Source organism: Meleagris gallopavo, chromosome 6 (genome assembly GCF_000146605.3).
Source record: "Meleagris gallopavo isolate NT-WF06-2002-E0010 breed Aviagen turkey brand Nicholas breeding stock chromosome 6, Turkey_5.1, whole genome shotgun sequence".
NCBI lineage: Eukaryota > Metazoa > Chordata > Aves > Galliformes > Phasianidae > Meleagris > Meleagris gallopavo.
In genome coordinates, this window is record NC_015016.2 from 30,091,976 (window position 1) to 30,117,242 (window position 25,267).

General features: G+C 40.4%; 1 protein-coding gene across 1 annotated transcript in view; it reads right to left on the reverse strand.

Annotated features, from left to right (window-relative positions):
• The window catches only part of IGF2BP3 (insulin like growth factor 2 mRNA binding protein 3), an 85,192-nt gene continuing 59,925 nt past the window's right edge, over positions 1–25,267 (reverse strand). The window contains exons 9-14 of the mRNA XM_010712802.2: positions 23,428–23,559; positions 10,352–10,471; positions 5,920–5,994; positions 2,419–2,550; positions 1,294–1,407; positions 1–439 (exon numbers count right to left, since the gene is read on the reverse strand). Coding sequence (XP_010711104.1) covers positions 338–439; positions 1,294–1,407; positions 2,419–2,550; positions 5,920–5,994; positions 10,352–10,471; positions 23,428–23,559 — 675 coding nt within the window. The 3' untranslated portion in view covers positions 1–337. The remainder of the gene's footprint in view (positions 440–1,293; positions 1,408–2,418; positions 2,551–5,919; positions 5,995–10,351; positions 10,472–23,427; positions 23,560–25,267) is intronic.

Below are 25,267 nucleotides of genomic sequence, written 5' to 3' on the forward strand. Positions count from 1 at the left end.
GTGAACTCAGAAGAGAAAGCTTCATTAAACCAAGTTCTAAAATTGTTGGGGAATAATAAGAACAATAAAAAAGACTAACGAGTTTATGTTAAATTGTGAGAATAGAACAAAAGGGAAGTGAAGGGGTCCTTATTTTAAAGCTGGGTTTCAAAAGTTTGAGAGAGCCTAAAGAATACATTCTCAGAGACAGCGTTCAGCGGTTGCCTGGTCCTCGAACAGGTGATTGGCTTGGTGGATCTTCTGCATATAACTTCAACAGGTGCTCACCACCCGTCTCTCTGTTGCACAGTCTGTCTTTGGTCTGGCATCTGTCTCTGATGGGCCATTTCCTAAACCTTTATTTTCGTCTTGGCTGAGGCTGTCCACTTTGCAATGTTTTTTGCTGTTGCTGCTGCCTTCTTACCTGAGCCAGTATTTCCTGAATTTTTCTCTGAGCAAGCTGAAGGAAATAAAGAGACAACCCATGATGATGGCATGAAGTTACCGCAGTTCACAACAGACCCTAAAGATGCTACGGGGATGCCAAAAACTTGGACTAACCAAGTTCCCAGAACTGATTACTCGTTACCAATTACTCATCATATGATCTTTTTTAGTTGTAGTGCACAATTTTTACACTTTTCTACTTTTTCCATCTTTCCACAGTCAGGTTTACCATGCGTAATATAGAAAGCACAGGAATACAACTACCAACAAGACTGTCTGAAGTTTCAGGCTAACTTCATTTTATTCCCCTGGAGGTACTTTCTGCAAGAACAACAGCTTCACTAGAGCGGACTCTTTTTTTGTGTGAGAGATCTCAGGAGGTTACATCTCACAGAATTTAGTAGCCCTCCCGTCTCATTTCTGAGCTGTGAATCACCTGCAGCAACGTAACAAAGGAATCAATGAGGCAAGGGAAGGAATCTTGTGATCCTTTTCTATGACATTAAATTGGCAGTTTGGGAGATACGGACAAATTGCATTCCTTGCCAGGTAACATGAGAAAGCTTACATCCTTCTTTCATCGGCATTTCAGTCCAATTACAACAACTTGGGTTTTCTTTTGCTTTGAAAGTTGTAACTGCCTGTGCCTTAACACAGCAACAGAGTCTTGCAAGAAGACTGTTTTACATACGTATGAATGCAACATTGCTATAAATCTCTCTCATTACAGCAAGACAATTAGACAAGCCTGGCAAGCAGTGCTTCCTGTAGGCTGCATGTCTTTTATCTGTTCACTACACACATAGATGGAGAAGACAGTCCATAGAAACACCAAGGCAATATAGAGCTTCACTGCAGTCCTCCTACCTGGCATGCATAGAAGTGACCAGTTATTTTCACAACCACCTGGTCATTTTCATCAGGTGTCTGGTCACGAGGGACTACAACTTCTGCACTTGTCAAGTTTTGAAGCTCATTTACCTGTAAATAAAGAGCTGTTACAAAATCCTAGACAAACAAATACTCCACAACACCCACACCTCAAAGATGCTGCTGACCTTAGAAACATCCTGTCCAAAAAAAAAAGAAACCCACTGCAGAAAGCATCTTCGTGCAGCAACGTTCTTTACAAAATGAGCCTCCTTTCTCTAGCATAAATTAGCACCAAATTCTCTATGCTTCTAGAAGTGCTTTGAAGTCTAAATACAACACACAGGAGATGTTAACTACAGTGCTTATAAAAAGCAGATTATGTGCCACAGTGTCTGCAGCTGATTTTACAAGTCTAAGGTCAGAGAACTCATACAATGTAAGGAAGAAAAAATGTCAAAGAACACCCAAGACTGATGCCATTTCTTTGCCAGTACCTACTATCTCCTGATTCACAGACATATGAAAATACAGGAATACCAGCATCTTTGCATAAAAAGAACTGAGCTGAGGAGATGCATTAGACAAAGCAAATTACCTGGTGGTTGTTGGTCATTGTTGTTTTCTGATATTGAGGTTTGAACACGTTATAGTTTTCTACCACTAATTTAGAAATTAAGCTTTCAATCCATTTGGTCCAAAGCCATCACTTGTGTACACATTGGATTTGATTTAAACCAAATGAGATCAGTGGATTCTTTTTTATTTTCTTCTTCCAAAATCTAGCATAAGGTACAGTTCAAAGAAGCAGGTCTCAACAGCTATGTTTTAATTTTAAGTGGAAGAACTGTATTTCTAATATGACCTATAGATCTGACTATGATCAACCGTTTAAGTCAGAATGGTGTGTTTCTAAAAAGTCTGTGAGATTGGTTTGTCTTGAGGCAATAGAAAGTTTAACAAATATAGTTAAGAAAACAGCATCAGCTTCAGTGAAACTTCAAAGGGTTAGCTATTAACTAATTAGCTATGAATTAGTTAGCCAAGTATCTAAACCTTTAACATACGCTGAATTATGAAACATAACAAAATAACACTGTCAGTTTTATATTGGCTACTTACTGTTTTGCCTCCTTTTCCAATAACTCTACCAGCAGCATAGGATGGCACTTTTATATGAGCCTCAAGTTTCACTTCTTCTTTAGGTCCAAAGAAATTTTCTTCTTTAAGTTTTCCATAGATTCTCCCTTGAGCCTACAAAAACGTCTCCAGTTAAAGAACGTGCTTATTGAGATGGAGTTAAGTTCAAAAAGCTCCACTGAAAGGAGAATTTTCAATACACAACTTCAGCAAAGCATTTTCCCAATGCAGTAGCTACTTTTCTAGTCTTTGTACCAAACTAGGGAGCACTGCTAACTTTTAAAACTACATGACAGACCAGCAAATCAAGGAACAATTTAGCAGATTATTATTCTACCTTTTCATAGAAATGTTGCTTTTAAAAGAAGCTATTATATCTCTATAGTGGTAGAGAGGTAGAGAGAACTGTCTGGATGAAGTATGTTGTTTTTTTTTTAAAATTGCACCCAGAAGCACAGAATGCCATTAATTGGCTCAGAAGCTCATTCTTTTAAGTATGCTAAACTTAAAGTCACAGGACAAAGACTTCACTTACAATAAGCAGCTTAGTTTTTACACTCAATTACAACATATTGTTTAAAAAAATAAATAAATCAGAGCTTGCTCAATTTTCTGAAGTAGAAAATTAAATCTGTCTAGATCTAAATGGCACCATGGGAACAGTATCACTTCAGCTAGCACACAGTTGCCTTTTCTGAAGCATATGCAAGTGCCAGGTATCAAGAAGAAAGTCCACTGAGACTAAACTGCTGAATCTTACTCATGTTAAAAGATGTTTCCTCATCCCCTGCCATTTGTCAGTGAATTCTTGAGAAGTAGTAACTAGATTTTCTACTCTGCCTATCCTATGGGCATCAGAAGATGAATTCTATTGAGATAAAGAGAGATGCTCTGTGGAGAAACCTCTGGCCACAAAGCCTTTCCAGTTCAGATCCTTTATCTATTCCTTTAAATCACACCCACCAGCCCTATCACTAAGTGCAGCCACCTTACAGTCCACCACTACAATGGAATAAAAGACAACTCAATGATCAGATAATTATGTTAAACAGTGGCAAGTTCTCATTTTTTGCTTGTCCTCAAGATTAGTCAAGTTCACATTACTGTAGAATGGGTAAGACAAAATACATGGTGTGACACTGGAGCTGAAAATACAGTGTTTTTCAAGGTCAGATTCCACACGAACAGTTTGAAAAAAATCTGCAGTCTGTTGTTTTGGCCCAGGTGGGACATCCTGTCACAGAGGACACTAAGTTAGCATGCCAGTGGGGCAAAAGTCTATAACCAAGAAAGCCATTAAAACACCACACAAATTCAGCAAGAAATTGCATTCTGGCACCATCCAACAATCTGAGAACTAGAGATTCCTGGTGCAGGAAAACTCTTCAAGCACGTTGGTGAAGAGCAGCTAAGGTACTGCTCCAAGTCTTGAGTTGGAGATTTTGAAATTGTTTCCAAATCTGTTACATGACAAACAGTGGCATGGCCCATTTTATTTCAACAGCTTTTCAAATGGATAACACCTTGATAACCTGCACAGACTGTTGGATGCTTTCCCAGACTGGAGGCAACATGATCCCCTCTGAGTAGTGGTATCACACGTATGCCTAAACTCTGGGGTGCACTGCAGCACAGACTGTGTACAGTGGCATATTCTCACCCTTCTTCCAGCTCCCTTGCTAACAGATAGCCTTGCTAACTGCAACATCCTCAGGCTACCACAGCTAAGAAAGAAAGGGTGCAGCCACTGCAGCTACCACTGACGTGAATCACAGGGAGCAGAACACAATGTAATAGGGTAAGGGTGCCAAACTCATAGGGCTCTGCGCTGACAAGGCCTCTCTGGGAGCTGGTTACTCATCCAAGCAGCAACCATTCCCTCTTCAAACTGCTGTGCATCCAGATTACATTCCTGTTGTGCAGCAAGCAAGAGTCTGTGCTCAGAGAAGGAAAAGACACCTACACAGAGCTAAAGGACAGAATTACTGAAGCTTGGGTTTGATTTGTCTTGCTTCAGGTTAAGAGCGGTAATAAAGAACTGAACTCTGCCTCTGCCCCTCCCTAGCAAGAAGACGTTGCTCCAAGACAGTAACAGGCTACAGAGGTTGGAGCTGATGGAAGACCAGAAGGACTCTGCTCTCCTTCTCAGGGCCAGCATTCTCAGGTGCACTGGTTAATAAATCAATCCCTCTTAGCGAGCAAAAGCTTAAGTGTAGAGAAGTAACTGATTGATGGGGCGCTGGAAGGGGAGACTTTCCTCCTTGCATGGCCTGGGTTGGGGAGAAGAGCTAGCAGCAGAGTTCTGTGGGACTCTAAGTCTAGCTGAGGGGGAAAGCTTGAGGACAAGCCTTTGCCTACATGAAAATCAGGATAAGGGGCACCTAATCTTCAAGCATGTTACTGCTTGAGAGTAAATTCACTGATATCCAATGGAAAGAAAGGTAGCCAGAAGTCCAACTTGTGCTGATCTCAGGTCACGAGAGCACCCTAGATGTGGATTGTGAGTAGGCCCCTATGAGCTCAGAAAACACTTCAAGGAGGCAGAGCTTCTAAATTATGCTTTATATTTGATAGCTTTTCAAATCTATATGGTAAGAACAAACTGAATAATAATCCCAAATGCATCCAGATCTATTACCACTGTGAAATACCTGCCCTGATATATCTCCAAAACTCCTGAAGGCATTAATGAAACTGATTCTAGATATGCCTGAAGTTTGTGCTCCTCATACTGCAAGAGGAGGCAATGTGCAAAGACAAAAAAGGAAAAAAGAAAAAAAAAAAAAGAAAAAGCAGGAGAGCTGTGCCAGGACATGATCTATCAAGTGGCTTCCTACCTGCTCAGGGTCTCACTTGTGATAAAACAGAGCTGCTGTACTGAGCCATCTGCACTCCTAACACAGTCACCTCCTTTTGGGGACAATTAGACAGCCCTCAGCACTCAAGGCAGAAGGCCACTCCATAACTCAATTTGAACACCAATGGAATAATCACATTGGAGAATCTCCATGCAATTACAGTGTAAATACAATTAGAAACTTTGTCCTTATCTGCAGAGCCACCCAAAACACATTTTCCAGTTGGCACGCAACAGTAACCTGAAAAGCCTTGGTCTCCCATCTTGTCAGCTTTGTTATTTCTGTTAAATACACTGCACTATTGTATGCATTAAGATGAGCTAGAAAGACTGAACTGCTGTGTCCATAGGTAACAAAAATAGGAATATAATAAGGTCAAAAAATCAAGTCTAATATAAAAATATCTGATGTGAAGTTGCTACTAGTGTTCAGATAACCAGAACATTGCCTCTGATGGTATTACTCATGTATTCATGTGACATAATTTCCAGTAAATGGGAAGCAAAAAATCTAGTATTTGCTAGATTTGAGTGAAATAGGAGTGAGAACCAAGTGTTTAGTTTTTAGTATTGGCCCTTGCAGCCTAAAGACCCCCTACATATCAACAAGTTTTTATATGGCATACCTTAAACTGAGCTTCTGGAGGTCCAGTGATGATAACCATTCTCAGCTTGGCATCGGGTCCTTCAGCAGGGGCAATCTGGAATGCACAAACATAACTGTTTGATAGCTATCTTTTGAAGGCATCGTTTAAAGCCACCTCCTCCCCATTTCAGTCTCACATTCTGTTCAAGAGTGAAAGATTATTCATTACTGCAGTAACATTACACTTCAGTCATGACAGCTTGTTCTCTTTAAAGTACATTAATTACCTGTAATGGAACATGGAGAAATTGGCTAAACCATAAGCAAGTTTACTTCTGAAAATTAAAGGTATAGCTATGCAGCTGCACATGGCAAAATCCCACAAGCAATTCGATGTGGCTATGATGCAAGACATGTAGCCTTCAAAAGGAAAAGTATGGCTAAGAGGCTGAAATTCTTATCCTTGCCCACTAACTTCAACAGCCTTTCTGACAAGTTTTGCCCATTAGAAAGAGTTTGCAGTTGTCTCCCTTAGAGCAGATGATCTCTTCACTGTTTTAACTGATCAGGTCCAAAACATTCCTCTATACTGGAAGAAGAGTTCTCAGTTTCCAAGGACTTCGTATCTTCAGACACGTGTGTGACCCAAATAAAAATTAATCTCCACCAGAGCTGAGACAGAGACTCTCAGGGTCTTCGGCAGTTCATGTCACCACAAAAGTAAGATTTCTGTGGGTGCTGTTCTCAGACTCCAGTGGTATTAAATAATTCAAACTAGCCTCTGACATTCTGGATGAATCTTTTGTTTATCACAACTGACGTTTCCATTGTTGCATCTAGTATTACATAGCTGCTGTTGAATGGGCAATATTTTAAACATTACTGGATTTCATCTTAGCTGTTGGCAGAGGGATGTTATTCATATTTAACAGCTGTAGTTTATTTCAGACAAATTACCAGTCACCATGCATCATTTTCGCTAAAGAATTTTGCTAACCAAAGTTTATATAATTATTCATATTGTAACCTAAGATGGAGAATACACTGCATGCTAGTTATCTGGTTTGCGTACTTAGTTCACGTACCATTTCTGCATTCCAACTGGCTTTACAGAGGTACATTTACTAAAATGCCAACATACAGCACTGGGGCAAGGGCGAGCACAAACTAAATCCATTCATTCCTTGGAACACAGGACTTTTAGAGAGGTGAATTTTTAAGGCATATTGGGTGCCAGCTGACTGAACAGAGCTCAGCCTGCTGATTTCCACTCAGGCAAAACGGACATTGTAGTTTTTGCCTTTCAGTCACTCATTTTCTTAGTGAACACCTGCTCCTTTATTGAAATTTTAAGGAAAATGTTTTCCAGCAAGTCTTCCATTACGTCTTTGCATGTTACACATATTTAAGTGTTCTAGGACGTCTTGCTTTGCTTTCATCTCGTCTTGATCCCAAGAGGTGGAGTAATACTCTATGAAAGAATCATGACCATAACATTTCACTGTCTGGAGGTACAATCTTAGAGGCTGCATGTTCATTTTGTCTGTCTGCTCTTGAATGGAGAGTTTATACATGTACAAATTGTACCTGAATATTATTTCTGAGAGTGAATATTATTTCTGAGAGGAATAGCTTTACGTTCCCTAACTGGGAAAAAAGCAGTCATCCACATGCTGAGTTATGACCAGACAATTGCTTTCATACCCCCAAAATCTGCAGCGCTCATTCCAGCTCCTTCAAAAGGCAGCAAGGAGGACTGTGAGAAGCATTTCTAAGCAAGGAAATGCCAGTGTTCTCCAACAGGTCCCAGCATTCCAGAGCAAAACGGGCAGCCAACAGTCTAGAAAACTCTGCCTGGCTTGTTGGACAAACCATTCCACCTTCAGAAGTTCCATGCCAAGCCTGTATCACCAGGCAGCAGCCTCCGACACAGGAACAGAACCTGAGCTTGCCAACAGCTGCCTGTGGCTCCAAAGCCATGGGCTGGCACTGCAACCTTCTGCAGAGCCCCTCTGCACCTGCAGTTGATTTGTCTTGTTCTGTGGCTAGCTAGTTTCATTAGCTCTACAAGCACAGAGCACAGAGACAACACACATGGATATAAAATGCTTTCATATGCATCTATCTACAGTAAAACTCAAAATAAGCCCAGAGAATCATGTGGAAATGCTTACTTCCTCCACAAACGATGGTTACCAGCTTGGAAAGTTGACAGTTACTCCAGCATTCAACAGTTACTCAGTTACTAAAGTCACTCCCTCAAACTCAGCTAAAAGCACAGGTTCCTCCCTGATTACGACGTATTGCTTTGCTCAAAAGTTATGATAAAGGACAGGTCGTCAACACAATGGAAGTTTTGAATAAGTTTGATTACCAGCCATCACGCATCTTTTCTTTAAGAAGCAATTCTTAGAGAAATTCTTAGTTCCATGTTGTTTGGACAGATCACTGTTAAAAATGTGCTTTTATTCTAATTGATAATCTTACATGAAACATCCAACTTATCAGACTTAAGGTTGGAAAAGCCTTCTAAGATCACCTAATACAACTATTGGCCCATCCCAACCACGTCCACTGACCATGTCCTTCAGTGCTACATCTACACAGATCTCTAGCACCTCCAGGGATGGCGACTCCACCACCCCCCTGGGCAGCCTTTTCAGTGCCTCACCACTCTGAGAAGAAATTTTCTTTAATATCCAAACCAAATCTCCTTTGGCATAACTTGAGGCCATTAACTCTCATCCAATCACTGTTATCTGGGAGAAAAGCCTACCCCCACGTCGTTGCAACCTCCTTTCAGAAGCTGAAGAGAGTGATAAGGTCTTCTCTGAGCCTCTTCTTCTCCAGACTGAACAATCCCAGCTGCCTTAGCCACTCCTCATAAGACCTGTGCTCCAGACCCTTCCCCAGCTTTGTTGCCTTTCTTTGGGTGCTATTCAGGACCTCAAATATATTAAAAGCGAAACTTCCAAATTCAGTAAACATATCCTATACTCACTGAATTCCCCCAAGATTAAATCTCACTCCCACAAAAATCTTCCTCACTTCTTTCTTTTTTTTAAATGAAGAAACAAACAAACAGAAAAACCCAAAACAGCAGTTTTATAAACTGTTAACTGAATTTCAATTAATACAGATACACTGGGTAGAGGGGTGCCAGCCAGCAGAAGCAGCCTGAGGCTACTGTTAGCCAGATGTATGAAAAATGCAGGGAACTCCCTTTCCACTGAGCCGTCTTCCATGGACCAGCCAATGGACTGGTTTGGACTGGTTCTGGGAAGTCCAGGCTATTTCACATCTCTCCACCTAGCAGCGCCTTCCACATATGACTTCATCAATAGATAGAAACCAGAGAGACTAAGAAATTGTTGTGGTTGTGGTACACTGCATCCCCTGCAAGACAGATTTGACAAAAACACCTTGCACTTCCTTCTATTCCACCAATCCACTGAAGACTATTAATCTGTACTAATGAAAACTGTCTAGGTAGTAGTAGAAGTATTTAATAATGGCTTAACAACATATAGAAACAGGTAGCACACAGGCCAATAAATTGATCGACATTCAGCAAACCACACACTAAGCCCAGCCCTGAGAGTTCCCCAGTTCCTGCACACTCAAGTGAACGCCTTCCAGGAGAAGTCAAAATGTCAATCTGGCAGCAGATGAAGTTACAAACAGTAACAGTATGTGGAATACTACATAATTTAGGCCAAGGCTTCCTCTTCGCAGCACAGAATAGCAGAACTATTTATGAGAAAAAAGCTCCAGCATCTAGAAAAGATATTTATGGTTACAATTACTAGCCAAAACAGAAGGCCTCCCAGCAACTAGTACTAACTGCACAGAGGCATCAAATATCAGCAACTGGCTGAAGTTATGCTTCCATGAGGTCAACCTCTGCCAACCTCTGGCAACAAACTGGGGCAGCAAAGATGCAAACAGACCAGCAATAGAGCAGGGCACCACTGTTTGGACAGCAGGCTGACCCAGGAGCTCAGGCTGTATCAGAAGAAAACACAAGAGCTTCTTCAGGGTAGAGCCACCAGAGTCTGACAGCACCACCTGGTCCTTCCAAAGAGAGCAAGAGCAGTCACTGCAGCGGTGGGCTTCACCTGTGCTCTTGGTTTCAGAAAGGGGATTTATCTCACCAAATTTCACTTACTGTAAGCAAGGAGAAAGCCTTTAAGCACCACATCATTAAGACTTAAGTCTGTTTCTAAGAAATCAAGACCACCAAAGTAGCTTTCCTTGCAGCTTATATTTCACACACCTCAGGAGACGTTTGAAAACATGCTTCTAATTATCTTGTCTCGAGGAAGATTAAAGAATGATTTATAAACAAATGTACCATTTATCACATCACATTCTAAGCACAGAGTGGGGGAGGACATGCACGAAAACACAGCTTGTGCAAACTTGCTGGAAGTGTCATAGAGAAGAGACAAAGTTAGTCAGTGTAATAATACCTTAATAGATGCGCCTGCAAAGCGAGAAAGTTGTTTGATGTGCTGTCCCTGCTTGCCAATAATAGCTCCAACTGCCAAGGCTGGGATGAACAGATGAACAGTCTCAGACTCGGGCTGTTGCTGTGGGGAACAAGAAAATATGCAGTGAGTGTTTTTGAACATTATGAATCAGAATGACAGGAGAACTGGTATGGAACAAGCATGCATGGAAACGAAGGGGAAATCTTCAATGCCCTCTGAAGTCTGGCTTTTTTTTTTTTTCTGGAAATCATGTAATTCACAGGACATGAAAGAACGGTTTGAGCCAAAAGAGGATTCTTTTATCTTTTAGGAAATAGTTCCAATTCTAATGCTTTGGAGTTCTGAAAACCACCGAGCTGTTGCTTCTTCCCAAGGCATTCGTCCTTACCTGCGACTGCCTTGGTGCTTTTCCACATGCAGACTGCAGAGAAGGCTGCTGTGAGTGAGCAGGCTGCAGCGGTGCAGCCAAACGCTTTCTAGTTTTCCTAGCGATTTTGGTTAGATTGTGCTGACGGCTGCACAAAAAGCCTCAGTGTTGCATCTATGCTACAATTTCCTTTGTGTGGGAGTGCTCTGGAATGATAGCCAGTGTGAAAACTGCCAGTGGTTCCTCCTGTGTAACATTATGCAACAGCCAGGATGCTGGCTGCAGGCCAGAAGCCGGCTGTGAATCCAACGAGATGAGGCGTTCCCCAAGGCTGCAGGGCCAGGCGTTGTGCTTGCAGGACCCCGGCACACCACAACTGTCGCTGCTCTCAGCCACCATACAGTGCAGCACTTGTGCTCTTCTATATGGACTGCACAGAAGCGAGCCAACCGTAGGACTCTACGTGCTGCACCAAGCCATCGCTGCTTTACCAGCCAGAAGCGGCTTCTGGAGAGCTCGTCTTGGGCTGGTGGAGCAGCACCGAGTGTCCACTACACTACGGTGCCATTAATCCAGTCGCTTATGTTGGGATTACTTCTCAAAAGCACTTCAGTGTAAGACCTTTTATGAGGTAAGAAGCACTTAAAACTTCCATTCACATTTCCTCCTCAGCGCAGCCCTTTTACGTGCTTTCAGAATTCGGTCCCTTTATTCTCAGCGACAGAGAACTAAAAATCCCTTTCCCTGCAGACGTACTTGCAGATGATGCATTGGCATCACTCAGTGCCACCACGCAGAGCACAGTGGACCAACCATGCTCCCATAGCTCTGCAGCTCCTGGTAGGGGTGCAGACCCACATGTAGCAGCACCAAAGCAGCTTTTCCTGTGATACTTTAAGAAAAAGACACGCTGTATGTAACAGAGCAAAAAGCAGCTGCAATCCTAAAAATAAACCAAAGAAGCAAGACATCTCAATTTATTTTTAAGTATCCCGGTCCTTCTTTCAAGGGGAAGCGCTGCTCCAGTGCACTGACTGTAAATAAATCAGAACAAAATGCTCGTTTCCAAGTTCTACCACTTCATTTTGGTAAACACAAGTCAACTGTAACCTCAGGGGAGAAAATTCCAGGCATAGCTCCATGCACCAGGTGAAGAAACCCCAAAACAAGGTATTTAGACTCAAAACACATTCTGCCAGTTGCTCTGGGAGATTGCAACTGTTACACAACTGACCCCATGTTTCACACATCCAAGGACCTGCTGGCAGTTTGCTCTGCTTTAAGGCCATATTCTCCCCTGGACACCGGTTCCAGCCCTCTGGACCCATCGCCCCATGGGCCAGTAGGGCTGCAGCTGGTTTGTGATGGCAGCCAAGGACCCTTGACCCGGATAATCACAGAGCCACACAATAGCAGCCCTGAAACAAGGGAGGAAGCAAGTGCAATTAGGCCGAGGCACCGAAAAAGGTAGGGACGGCCCTTTTAATCTGCTTCCATACTGGTTTGAAACAATCTTGGAGACTACATTCTGAAACTTCATATCTGTATGAAAGGTACCAGTCACTACAGTATGTTATACCGCTTTCCAGGACATTACTCATTTTTTCCTCTTATTATTACAAACATCCTGTGAGCATACTCATATTAAGTCCCTTTTATGTGTTCATCATGAATCCAGCAAGATTTGCAGTAATTAAAAAATGCCACTGTAGATACTTGGTTGGTGTCGTTGCTTTGGAAAACTGATCCTACGTGGATACAAATTAGTGAGACATTTGCTTCCCTAGTAGTGTTGCAAGACCCACAGTAGCTGCACTGGGTACACAGACTCTTTCCAAACAAAACCCAGAAAACCTTGCAGCTCATAGCACTGATTGCTGCCTTCAATCACCTACACATCAGCTCCTGCCGAAGTCCACCACCAAACTTTTCTTCCCCACATGCACCTTCAGCCATCATCTTCTAGCTAGACTTGAACTAATCCAAACAACACTGCTTACAGTAACTTGATTGGGCAACAAGAACCTTCCTCAATCCAACTCCAGACACACTACCATACAAGCAGGTCAAACTCCTTTACTTTTGTTTGCAGGTAATTCTTATCTTCTCTCTGTTGCCCATCTGCCTGCAGCAGTTTTCTTCTCATTTTCCCAAAGCCTGATTAAGCCACTCTCTTGGCTAGATTCAATTCACCACTGAAATTCCTTTCTGCTGCCTCACCCTTCAACATGGAACACAGGTAAAGGCAGACAGGAGACTTGCATGTTCTGTTCCAACTCTACAGCAGCTCACTATAGCTCTTGCCTCCTGTCCATCCTTACCATTTTGACTTACTGATATTTGTTTACTGTGAATGACGTTCCTTAACATTAAAATTCCATTTTGATGTAATGCAGTATATTTTTAAGGAACAGAGGATAAATTGTCCTTACTGAATTGATTACACCTCATCATTCCCCACCCCCCCCCCTTTTTTTTTTTTTTTGCAGAACACATGTATAACCAAATTCATCTCTGGAACAACAATGTAGGAATTTGGGAAATTATGTCCACTTCTCCACCCACACTGACTTTTAACCAGTCAAGAGAAATCATTTGACATTTTTCAAAGCACAAACATCAAAAACAGCAGCTCTTTCTTTTTCTTCTGGCAGAAATCAAGTATAGCAAAAACTTTCAAGAGAATACTGTAACACCAAGTTCTATTTATTATCTGTCCACCTCCTTACCCACAATATTTTAAAAATCCTCTTCTATATACTGGAAAACTATCCTCCAAAATAAACACATCAAAATGTAGTGCAATGACTATACCACCCATTAATCTTGCAGATGCTTTGGGGGATCTTAGGAGGGAAGAAAATCAACTATAATTTAATCTTCTCCATGCCACACCACATCAGTCATGTAGCTTTCCAGGAACTTCCAGCATGAGTTATATCTGAAATACATTCCTAGATCTTAAACATATGTTAGAAGCACTAAATTTAGGGAGCTTAATTCCCATCATGTGGAATCTAAGCTTCAGCATTCACTCTCATAACGAGGCCAAAGGAATCTTACTTAAATGTATAGTTAGAATTTAAAAAATAGATAAATATATATGTGTATACAGAGAGGAGAATAATGTCCACTTGGACCTGAGAGAGCATCCCACACTTCATTTTTTCTTATAATTGTTTCTCTGAAGTAGAAGTGCTGTTAAAGAGATGATTTCAAGGCTGTTGGAGCAGGGGGAAAAGATGCCTTTTCAGGTCATGTTTGTTGTGCTTTAACAGCAGAGGCAGCACTGTTGAGTTCACTAATATTTACAGCAAAATTACAATTTCTCCTTACAGTTTCATAGGCTCCTTAGAGAAAGATGAATTTTTTAGTTTTAAAAGCACATTATTCTTCTCAAAGATAGTTAATTGGCAATACGTTGTCTTCATTACATTTAATTTTAAGGGCATTAACTATACAACTATAAATTTTAATGTTTAAAAAGCATTCTTATTGAAGTAGTAAAGCTTATTAATTGTGGAATCGGTAGTAGTAGGTCGTCAACTGGTTTTTACAACAGAAAGGTCTTCTTCACATGGAGACCTAAGGAGACCTCTCTGCACCCTGTTCACTGTATTTTCCCCCACATAACAGAACAGCTTGTCTAAGGCCAGCCCTGGGAACTGAGTGCAGGAGAAAACTTTTTACACAGAAATATGGAAAAACAACTCTTAAAATATTAACCCAAGCTCTCCAAGACTTACGGTTCACACGTCCACCTTAGCTTCCAAAGTAACTGCCTCAGATGCACAGATAACTTCCTCTGCCCTACCATTGTTTGCTGGATGGGCTCAGGCCTTCTTAACCTTAATCAGGTCCAAATAACACCAAATAAGCTGAGAAGAGGGAAAGAAAAATGGGGGTAGGAGATAGGGAAATGGATTTAACATGGACTGTTCACTACTGCTACATGATTAGATATCAGCTGTTGGTCTGTATTGGTCAGCTTGTGTTGGATTTGACCTGCAGGCTGGATACATCTGAAAAATACAAATCCGGGGGGAGAGTTTTTTCTCAGGTAGGTGGGGCATACAGGCAACACTGGGATGTTCACTCAGAGAGCTTAGTTTCTTAGAATAAAAAAAAGAACACCTCCAGAAACTGAGGTGCCTTAGTTCTAGGAAACAGCTTTTTGAAGAGCATGATGACCAAAAACAATTCAGTTCATAAACAGATGATACTGCTTGCTTTGTTTCCACAAAAATCAGTATGCTTTAAAGGCAAAACAGACTTGATAAGCATTTTGTTTCTATCCAGCACAATTAACTAATGAAAACAATTTTAAATGCTATTTTTGTTTATTAATTGGATTCCAATTGCCATCAAAATGTAGCCTGGTGGAAATCAGAACTTAAAATTTAATCAAGCAAATAAGAAAAGCACCATTCCTTTCAGAAAAAAGTCACACACACACACACACACACACAAAAACCAGAAAATAGAGAAAACATTATCTACACCAAACAGTGAACTAGGCAGTCATTCAAATAAGTCAACATATTCAGTATGTACGTGAAGAATAATTGTAGTGTTACAGACCTTTAGAAACGTAACTAAATTCGGATGTAAAGTGAGATGTCGACTTAAATCCTATTTCTTGCTTGCTCATTTAAATCATGACTGAAAACAGTGATCTATCACACAGATGTGAATTAATCCACACCTCTGGATGAAGCTAAGCAACCACTTCTGCGCACCAGTAAGCAACAATTTTAGAGCAGCCTAGCTATTTCCCCTAGCAGCGTGGAAGCAACTCTTTCCATATCTCCTGCAAGTTCATGAACACCAGCCTTCTGCACCTGCAGTGTAACAGTACATATCAACGTAAAAAAAAAAAAAAAGCTCACACCTCCTTCCAAGATCTAACTTAACCTATTCCCAAACACTGTAACCCACTGCTACTTCCTCATTACTCTGGCTTGCCCAAAGCCCCTGTACTCCAGGTACTTTCAGGATGGATCCCTTCACTCCAGCCAGACTCTACAAGGGATCTTCCCAGGAGAATCACTTCTCTGCTGTCATCCATACTATGTTATATCTCACTCTGAGCAACCTGGCTCAACACAGAACAGTTGTTTGTTTCCAGAGCCTCTGCTGGGATGAGGTTATTCCTTTCTATCTTTCTATCTATCACTCCACACCACAGCCAGAAGCTGAAGAATCCCAGCCATGCAAATCTGCAGATTCACTTTTCTTCCTTTGCCTTCCAGAGTTACTTGCAAACATAAAACGTTTTGTAGAGCCTCACGGGCTGCCCACAGGACAAGTTTATTGGAACACTTCTGCCAAGGGTGGGTGTGTCGGTCCTTCAAACCACACACAAAAAAGGAAAGCATTTCCCTTACTTGATGGAATGTCAGAAGAAAAAGTATTTACCTTCCTGCACTCATGTAAAAGTCAAGGGATGGCCAAACAAGAGTGGAAACTCAGAAAAACAACAGAAGATTCTTCAAATGGATAGTGGCAGGAAGAAGCAGGTTTCAGACCACCAGCATTGCAAGACTAAGCATTATATATAGGGGAATGGTCTTGTTTTTTGTCACCGACAGTTTTTTTTATTTTTAAATTAATTCCCCCACCCCCTCCCAATCCTTTCTCATGATAACATCCCTGCACACACTCTTGCATTCAGCTTTTCTGCTGCTAGGTTAGGCCACTCCCTCAGTCAGTCTGCATATCTCCCTGCATATTGCAGGGCTAGTAAGGGAAATGGCTTTTATATATGTCCCTCATGTTAACTTGGGCATTAATCTTAGTCTTTTTCTACAAGCCTGCCAACAGTTTGAATTTTTTCCCAGTCATGTTTTTCAGCCTCTTCAGAGACTCCTTGCTCCATCAAACGTATGTGGTCGGTAAAGTCATTGTAACATTTGGGATAAGGCTGTAAATCTTTAAAATCTTTTACCCACTGAAGTAAATAGGATTTTGTGCCAGACATCAGTGGGAGCAGAATCAAATCATAGCTGTGTTCTGTTATGAATCTCCAGTATATGTTTTTATTTACTGTAAATGTGCTGCAAATGAATTACCTTAGGATGAGGCATTTATTTTATGTCAAAGTCATGTTATTAATTTCTAGCCAGCTTCAGTTTTTAGCTGCAAGGGAAATAATTAGGATCTATTTTAAGGCTGAACGAAACATTCTCAGCCAATGTTTGTCTACCATCCAGCATAGTGGGTTATTGCTTTTGTTGGTCTTTGTTGTAGTTTGTTTTAAATAACAAACACATCCACTTAGTAAAGAAAAAGAAAACAATTACCACTTGTAGATGATTGCCTTAAGAAGTTCAGTTTTCATTTGCTATCCTCCCCATCCCAACTGCCATGGTCAACATCACCAAGGCAAGGCATTTTTACCAATGACTTGCTTGGTTTTCTGAATGCTCTATGTGTTGCCATTTTTAATGTACCATTCCTCATACTACTAGAGGTCACTAACGTGATTGCACCCATCAGAAGTCTTTCCAACACAAAAATCTAGCCAGAAATGAGGAGAAATAGACATCACAGAAGCAGGGGGGGAACATTTTCTGGCAGGCTATTTATAAGACATTTCACAAGCAGGAACAGGTCTGAGATTTCTGAACATGGCACGAAATTTGTTTTTGCAAAATATGATTGCCCATTAAGACAAAAAAGGTAATCTGCCTCCTTTTATTCTGAATAGTTAACCACAAGCAGAAACCAACGCAGGGTACAGATCATGAAAACATGTAAATGAAAACTTTGCTGGTCGTTCACAAGCAACAAACATAGGTATTTGGTGTTATTTACAGCACTGCACGGCCACCAAAACTAAAGTGAAGATTATGTGCTGCAAAAAATTTGGCCATGATACACAAGTCATGTGGATTCTCCAGAATTCTCAAAGTTACTTATGAAATGTGTGACCTTGAAAGATTAAGGTACCCATAATTTCTGGTCTGTGACACTGATCTCAGAATCCTTATATTCTGCAGGAAAAACGGGTTGTGAAAACACAGAAAGGTCACTTATTTTTTCATTATGTTAAGAAAACAAATGGGAGATGGAGCCAGACAGCAGAATGAAATCTTGACCTACTTTTGTTTCTGGCCTGAAGGTACTCGGCATACTGTAGTAACAAACTGTTGTTTGGTTCCTCGAGGAATTACATTTCTTATTTAGCTTAACATTCGGAAGATGCTGAGCCTGTTAATTAGAGTTTGGGAGTCTGATGCTCTAGGAAGTGTTAGTGAAATCTTCTACCCACCACAAGAATATAGAGGAGCAGGGGACCAGCAGAAATTCTTCTTGCCTCAGGGAACTACAAGGTACCATACAAGTATTCAAAACTGCAGTGAGGTGCCGTTTTTATTTTTCGAAGTGTGCATTACTGGTTGTCCAGTGACACTATTTGCATTACAACAACCTCAGCACTGTACAAAGAGCTATTAAGACTAGTTGGAAGCTTCAACACCTCAGAAAACATGCTAGCTGTCAACTTGCCAGATCTCTGTACATCGCATGGTGCCAGATGCATTTTGACTCCCCACCACTCTCCTCAATGTAGGTCAGTCCATCTCCAGAGGCAGTATGGTTTCTCATTACTCCTGGCATAGGCCCCTGCCAACACAGCACAGCAGGAATGGGAGACTTCGAGACAGTATGAGGACCAAATATTTCTATCATGGGACAGAATAAGCCTACAGTTTTATGCAACGTAGAGCTAACTTCTTTCAGGTGTCAAATATGCTTTGTTAATAAACATACAGAACTAAGCAAGGAAGGTTTACACAGGGCACTGAGGTTACAATCTTAAAGAGAATTCTAATGGGCTGATAGCAGTTGGAGAAAGCACTGTTGTCCTATAATGTCCTCCTCAAGGCTGTGTGTGCTGCAAATGTATGGCTTTCATTTCACTGATAATAAACCATTTTGTGAAAACACTGCCAAATCCTCCTTCATCCCCCCAAAACCACATCCTCTTTTGGCTGCAGGACAGCTCCTTACAAAATCATCCACTGCTTAACAAACTAGCCAAATTACAGCAAAGCCACTTAGACTACACAGATTATAGATGTACATACATTACTACTCCTGGATAGTTGAGACATAACAGTTGCACAAGCTATTCCTATCAAACCCAGACATCCAAAGGAGCCCAACTCCACCAAGAAAGAGTCAAAGTACCTGGAAACATAGGACAGATTTTCCTCTTCCTTGTCTCTTTCATATATGCCCAGGGCATCAAATGAAGGCCCTCAATGAAGTAATTTTTCATTTTAAATTACTTTTCTTTCCTGCCAAAAGCACAATACAGTTATTTCTTCTCTCGCATCTATGAGACACAGGAGATCTCTTCTTTATCATTTCTGAAAATTACTGGAGAATAAAGAAGGAAACTGTCTTGAACACAACATCTTCTAAGGAGAAAGTTTTCCATTGGAATGTTCCTCACCTGCAACAAAAAGCCTTAAAAGACAGTGAAAAAGGAAAGCAACCTGTCAAGCCTAGCTATGCAGGATGATTCTTCATTAGAGACGCGATTTGATTTCTAATTTTTGTTTATTGTAGGAAACAACTTTTCTCGTTTCCCCTCACCCCTCAAAGTCTCTGTGTACATCACTGTAACCTGAAAATTAACTGTGAGGCTAAAAAATGGTTAGAAAAATTACATTTTGAAGGTGGAGCTCCAAGAAGCTACAATCACTGTGTAAGACCGATACAGAAAGCAACCTCAGTGTGAGCAGAGGAACAGCTCTTCACCTAGCTAACTTCTACAGAGCAGAAGTTCAGCTGTTTCTTTCAGATGCAGGAAACAAGCTGAAATGACTTCCTCTCATGGAGGAAAGCTGTCTCCTCCTCACTTTCCAACTTGAGGACACCTACCACGTGACAGAAATGCTCTACCAGGAGCATTAATTAACTCTGCTTCCGTGTTTCAGGATGTTCAAGGACAGGCTGAACTCTCAACAAGTTAACCCTCCCTTCCTCATTCCTTGGGATGCCAACTTTCAGACCCAAAGGCTATAAAAGAAATGCAGTCAGATGTACACTTAAACATGCAAAATTTCAATTATAAAAGGGAGGGTGCAACCCACTTAACCCAAGTAGATGGGCCAAGTGTATTTAATTGAATGATTGTACATAGTTGAACTCTAAGACAAGGATTTCTTGTTTGCTTGGTGCTTTAAACTCTTCAGCTTTGCACAAGAATGAACTTTTGTTCTTCAGAGGCAAGTATGTGCATATTCTCCCCAAAGTTCAGAAGACAGAAGCAAGTTCATCAAAACAACTTTGAGCAGTGCAACACTACATCTGAAGCAGTTTGTCCAGGATGCTTCTAGAAACATTTTTTGTGGTAACCATTTTTAGAAAACTTGAACACGGGCATATTCATTTTCGCAAAATCTTTTCTTTCCTTCCCATGCCTATCCCAGTTCTTTGTATAGATGTTCAGCTCACGATGTCTACAAGCAACAGTAGGCAGACTAACAAAACTCTTGGCAGCTGTACACACGTACATATTTAAGTGCAGAGCTAAGGAGAAAAGTCTGAAGTGGTGGTTCTTCAGACCAAAAACAGCTGGACAAGACATCAACAACAAACAGGCATAGAAAGGCTACTAGTCCTTAATATGGCCACAGAAGGATATCCATTCATCAAAAAACCCACTCATATTAATCATAATATCAGAACTGTAAGAGTAAAGTCATGCCAATTTGAGAGTACCAAGAGTTTTTAAACTCAATATTCTTAATCAACACTTTCTCAACTGTTACATTTTCCTCAAACCTTAAAACGTTTCAACAATTCTCACATGTTGATTTACTTGCCTTTTTAACTACAGAGAAAGAATGCAGACCTTGAATTTTTGCAAGAGACCAGAAAATATGCAATGCTATTGCATTGCATTTAAATGACTACACAATGATGCAAACAGATTCTGGACTTTGCAAACAGATTAAATTGAGTTGCAACATGAAGAATTGTTGCTAGTGATAGGTAAATATCAAATAACGTTTATCTGGCACTAGACAGTAATGCTCAGACACCATAAGCCACATACAGCAGACACGCATGCACATGTGTTGATATCTAAGCAGACAGATACCAAAGATGTTCCTGTATGCACTCTAGCATCAAGACAAAGGGAAAAGCAACAACCAACTTCCTAGTGAGATAAACTGCATCTCCCACCCAAAATTAGATGAGTCTGTGCATTATAAGGCTTCGATGCTACCTTCAGCCTTTCCTGCTTTCTCCTTTTCTTCTAACTATAGCCAGCCCTTTTCACTTGCTCTTTCTACTTCTACATGTCCCAGTATTCCATTTGGACAGGGACTTAAAGTTAGTAGCCTTCTTTTCTTCTAGTAACTACAGTTACTAGAAGAAAAAAAGAAAGGAGAAAGTAAAACTGAGGAATTAACAGAAACTAACCATACACAAGCAAGATTTAAAAGTCTGTGTGCAAAATGATCAAGCTAAAAAAATAATGGAAGTTTTGTCTTCCAAAAACTCCCATTTAAAAAAAAAAACTACCACCAAAACCTCCTGTTTCCACTTTCCAGAGAGGAGAACAAGGAAAAGGTACTCCAAGCAATCAGAGGGGGCTGACTTGCCTGAAGCCCATGGAACCATTTCCTCATTTCCAGATGAAATCATATACACATAACGGAAAGTGTGATATTTTCAAGTGTTCATATACTTGTCTCAGAAACCCTTAGCTTCAGTTTCAGGGACTGTGCCGCTACCATTTCCCAGCATCCACAAAACCAGAGCTCATTCATGGTATTTTTGAGTTTATCCCTTGTTAGCTTATCATACATTCAGACTACCTGAAACAAGGATTGAGCAAATAGCAGAAGCAGGGGCAATGGAAACCTCAGACACAGTGGTCCTTCCAGCTACACAGTTTCTACACTTCCTACAAAATGACACTTGTTTTTGGGGACTTGTCCCAGATGTCACTGCTATCCTATTTCTAGGATAGCCAGAGATCCCAGAAGGCCAAAAAAGGTGCATTTGTGGGGAGAGCAGCCCCGTAACAAAGGGACAGACATGCATAAGGCTGAAATTGCCAAATTCAACAGTATTTAGGTATGTTTTAAAGGCAAAAGTAAGAAAAAAAAAATACAAGGGAAAAAAATGGGAAAACAAAACAAGCGAGGAACAAAACTACAGTTTTACAGTATGAATCTCTCAAGAATAGTAAAGTAGCGTGCAAATTTGAATAAAGAGGCTACACTTTTCATAATCACCAAAGCAAAGGAGGTTACATACTATTAACAAATCACCTCTAGTTTCTCCTTAAAAAGAAGAAGCTGAGACATTCCATTACAGCAACAGATAGCATTTTACAGAATACAATAAAGGAAAAACCAGTTTCTTGTTAGTTTAGTCTACCACTAATTAGAAGGGAGGGAATATTTGTTTGTCACAGAGGCATTGTTCTTAGCAGCAAAATAACTGGGCATAAACATGTTTCTGTTGTGGCTCTCATTGGAGTCTTTTTTCTGATAAAGCCACTATTATACCGAATATAGATTATAATACATTCATATCACCCAAGTTGTTCATTCTCACAAACAGTGTTATTAGTGTGGATTTTTTCCTGTTCCTTTCAGTGACATTTTCTTGGCTTCTTCCTCTGGGAAAAATATTTAGGCAATAGCTTCCCTTTAGTGTAATTTGTGTAGGCCACTTGAGTCATTTGCTGAAGTTCAGAATGCTGTGCTGCATTTTCACTGTTCTAGTTCATGGAGAGTTTCAGACCTCTCTCTCTCTACATGTTACTGTTAAACAAAGATGAGGGGGAAGTCAGCCGCAGCATTTATAAAGCTTTGTTATCCACTTGTTAAGCATTCATTTAAAAAATTAATCTTACACTGAGTTGCTAACAACCACCACTATCACCAGAAGCAGGAAAGATTATTAATCCATTACCCTGTGTAACAAGGTTGTCTTTTCTTGAATAGCAGAGCACCTTCTCTTTCTAGAAAAGCTCTGGAACTTGCTAACACAGCAGATTATCTTCTGTTCAGTAGCAAAAAGTCAAACTATCACTAAGCAGCAGTGGATTCTACCGGGCCTTTTCACATATTTCTTCGAGAGTAACGTGGCACAAATCAAGGCTTTATGGAGATTGATCCAAGTCACTTAAATTCCATGTATTTAGCAATACTTATTTATGTACAAGCTCTTTTAAAAGCTACTACAAGCCAACATTTTGCCTACATACAGATCTCTGCTTCACAACTACAGATCTTTTTTTTTCCCCTTCCAGATCAGCGGAAATACTACTACAGATCAGTATTTTGTTACCTGCAAACATGCCAGCAACTCTAAAATTCCGTTTCATATCTCGTTTCTCTTGTAATAATTCAAGCTCTCTAGAAAAGCAGATCTAGTACTTTCCCAGAAAACATTATTTCCTGATTTCACTGAGTGTTTCACTAAGGGACCAGTGAACATCTGTTCTCAACCACAGCTACGTGAAATATTTTCAGTGTGTAAAGCAAGGAGATGAACAATGTTTAGAAAACTGACAGAACACCGCTGTTCTGTTCTCAGGTCTTCGAGGTAACTTCGCAAAAATCAGCAATTTCTTTCATTTTGGAACATCAGCATTATATAGATTAGCATTACCATCCATTAATCACTCAAAACTGGAGCGTTGTCTTACCCCAAATGGTGGATATGAAGCAGCAGCAGCAGCAGAGGCAACACTCACTGCAGGAGGTGGTATTCCTGAAGAAGAAGGTGGGAACAGACCCAAGGCATTCAGATTTAATCCAGGAATTAAATGTGCTTGAAGCTGCAATGGCAGAAAAGTAATTTTAGATTTATGATTCTGATTAACTTTAATCAAAATCCTAGCTGGCTCTATAATAAGGTATTAAACTTTCAAAAAGATGTCAGTATGTTCCTTAATACTCACTTCAGTCCCCAACTCTCCCCATCTCCATTACCCCAAGGACTCAGTTTCAAACTTATTTCCCTAATACGTGTACAGACCAATAATGTTGAAAAGATGATTTTCATTAGATGAGACAGCTAGGAATTCTTTACTACAACTTAAGTGATGTGTATCACAGACTTCATAGCAAGGAATTCAGGGAATAGCACCATTTATTTTCAGAGACAATCATTCTGGCTTTATACTAAAGAAAACAGTGCTATACAATCAGAGAAATCCCACGAACAAGTCCTGCTTTATCATGCAGACTACAAACCTTATCCTCCCTCCCATGCCTGCAAAAGATAAATTAAGATTCCATCAGCTCTTGCTGGGGAAACATCAGCTATGCAGTTGCGTGTCCCTCACTTGACCACACAAGACAGATGGTAGCACCAAGAACTAGGAAGCATATGTTTTCTGCAACAAAACTTTTCAGCACCATCTCCGACTTTGTCAAATTATTGCCTATTAACAGAACTTTGCTTTAGAAATATTTCAGCTAGACACTGACACCATCTCAGGCCATCGAGGTAATCCAATTGCAAGACACACAAAACATGCCAACAACTTTACCATCTACCCTATAATCACAAATAACTAAGCTTGAAGTCAACCCAGTACTAACTACTAGAGACAGTTTTCTGCTTGCCACACCTTTGCCAAACAGCAGAGCAGAGCTCACTATATGAGGCAAAGACGTACCACAATAAAATACTTTGTGTACTCATATGTAGTTTATGTCCTGCACATGGCACAGCATGGGAGGAAGGGGAAAAACAAAGTTCTGTCTCTAGCCAGTATAGAAACCATAATGAATAGCCATTCCTAGAAAATCAGAGACTACTGTAAAGTTGAAGATATTTCCAGTCTGATCCTAGACCATAAGATTTGGTAATACAGATACACAAGAAGCTTTTCGTGGCTTATCAGCCATCTCAGATTTTTCCCCATATGCATTAGTAATACTTTGGCAAACTAATGAGGTGTGTTGTTTTTATTATATAATCACCATTCATTGAATAATTGAATGTCTTTATCATCTATATCAAGAAGAACTTTAATATAGCCTTCTTAAATTGAATAATTGAAAGCAGGAGAGATCCATCTTCCATATGTTATGCTTTTAATATCAAGAGACTAGGGAACATGGCTAAGAAACTTATACAATATGGCACAGAAACCACAACAGCACGAATACACTCATTTCAGGCTTCTGCAACAACAACAAAAAAGTAAAATCGTCATCCATTTTCTCAATCTAAATCAATTTATCTTAGAACAAACTAGCAGAGGAAACTCTCATTAAAATAACAAATGATAATAAAAAAAAAACAACAAAAACATACCCAAGGCTCATAAACAAATACAAGTGGCAACAGAGGGAAATTCTGTTCACTACAATTTTTCCCCAGAGACTGCCATCTCCATCCATGGAGATGTCCCAAAAGGAATTACACAATTATTACACAACCCCATTTAGGTTTGAAAGCGGTCACTGTTTGGCCAGACGACCTCTACCAGTCCTTCATATCTAAGCCAAAAGAGATTCATGCCACAGAACAAC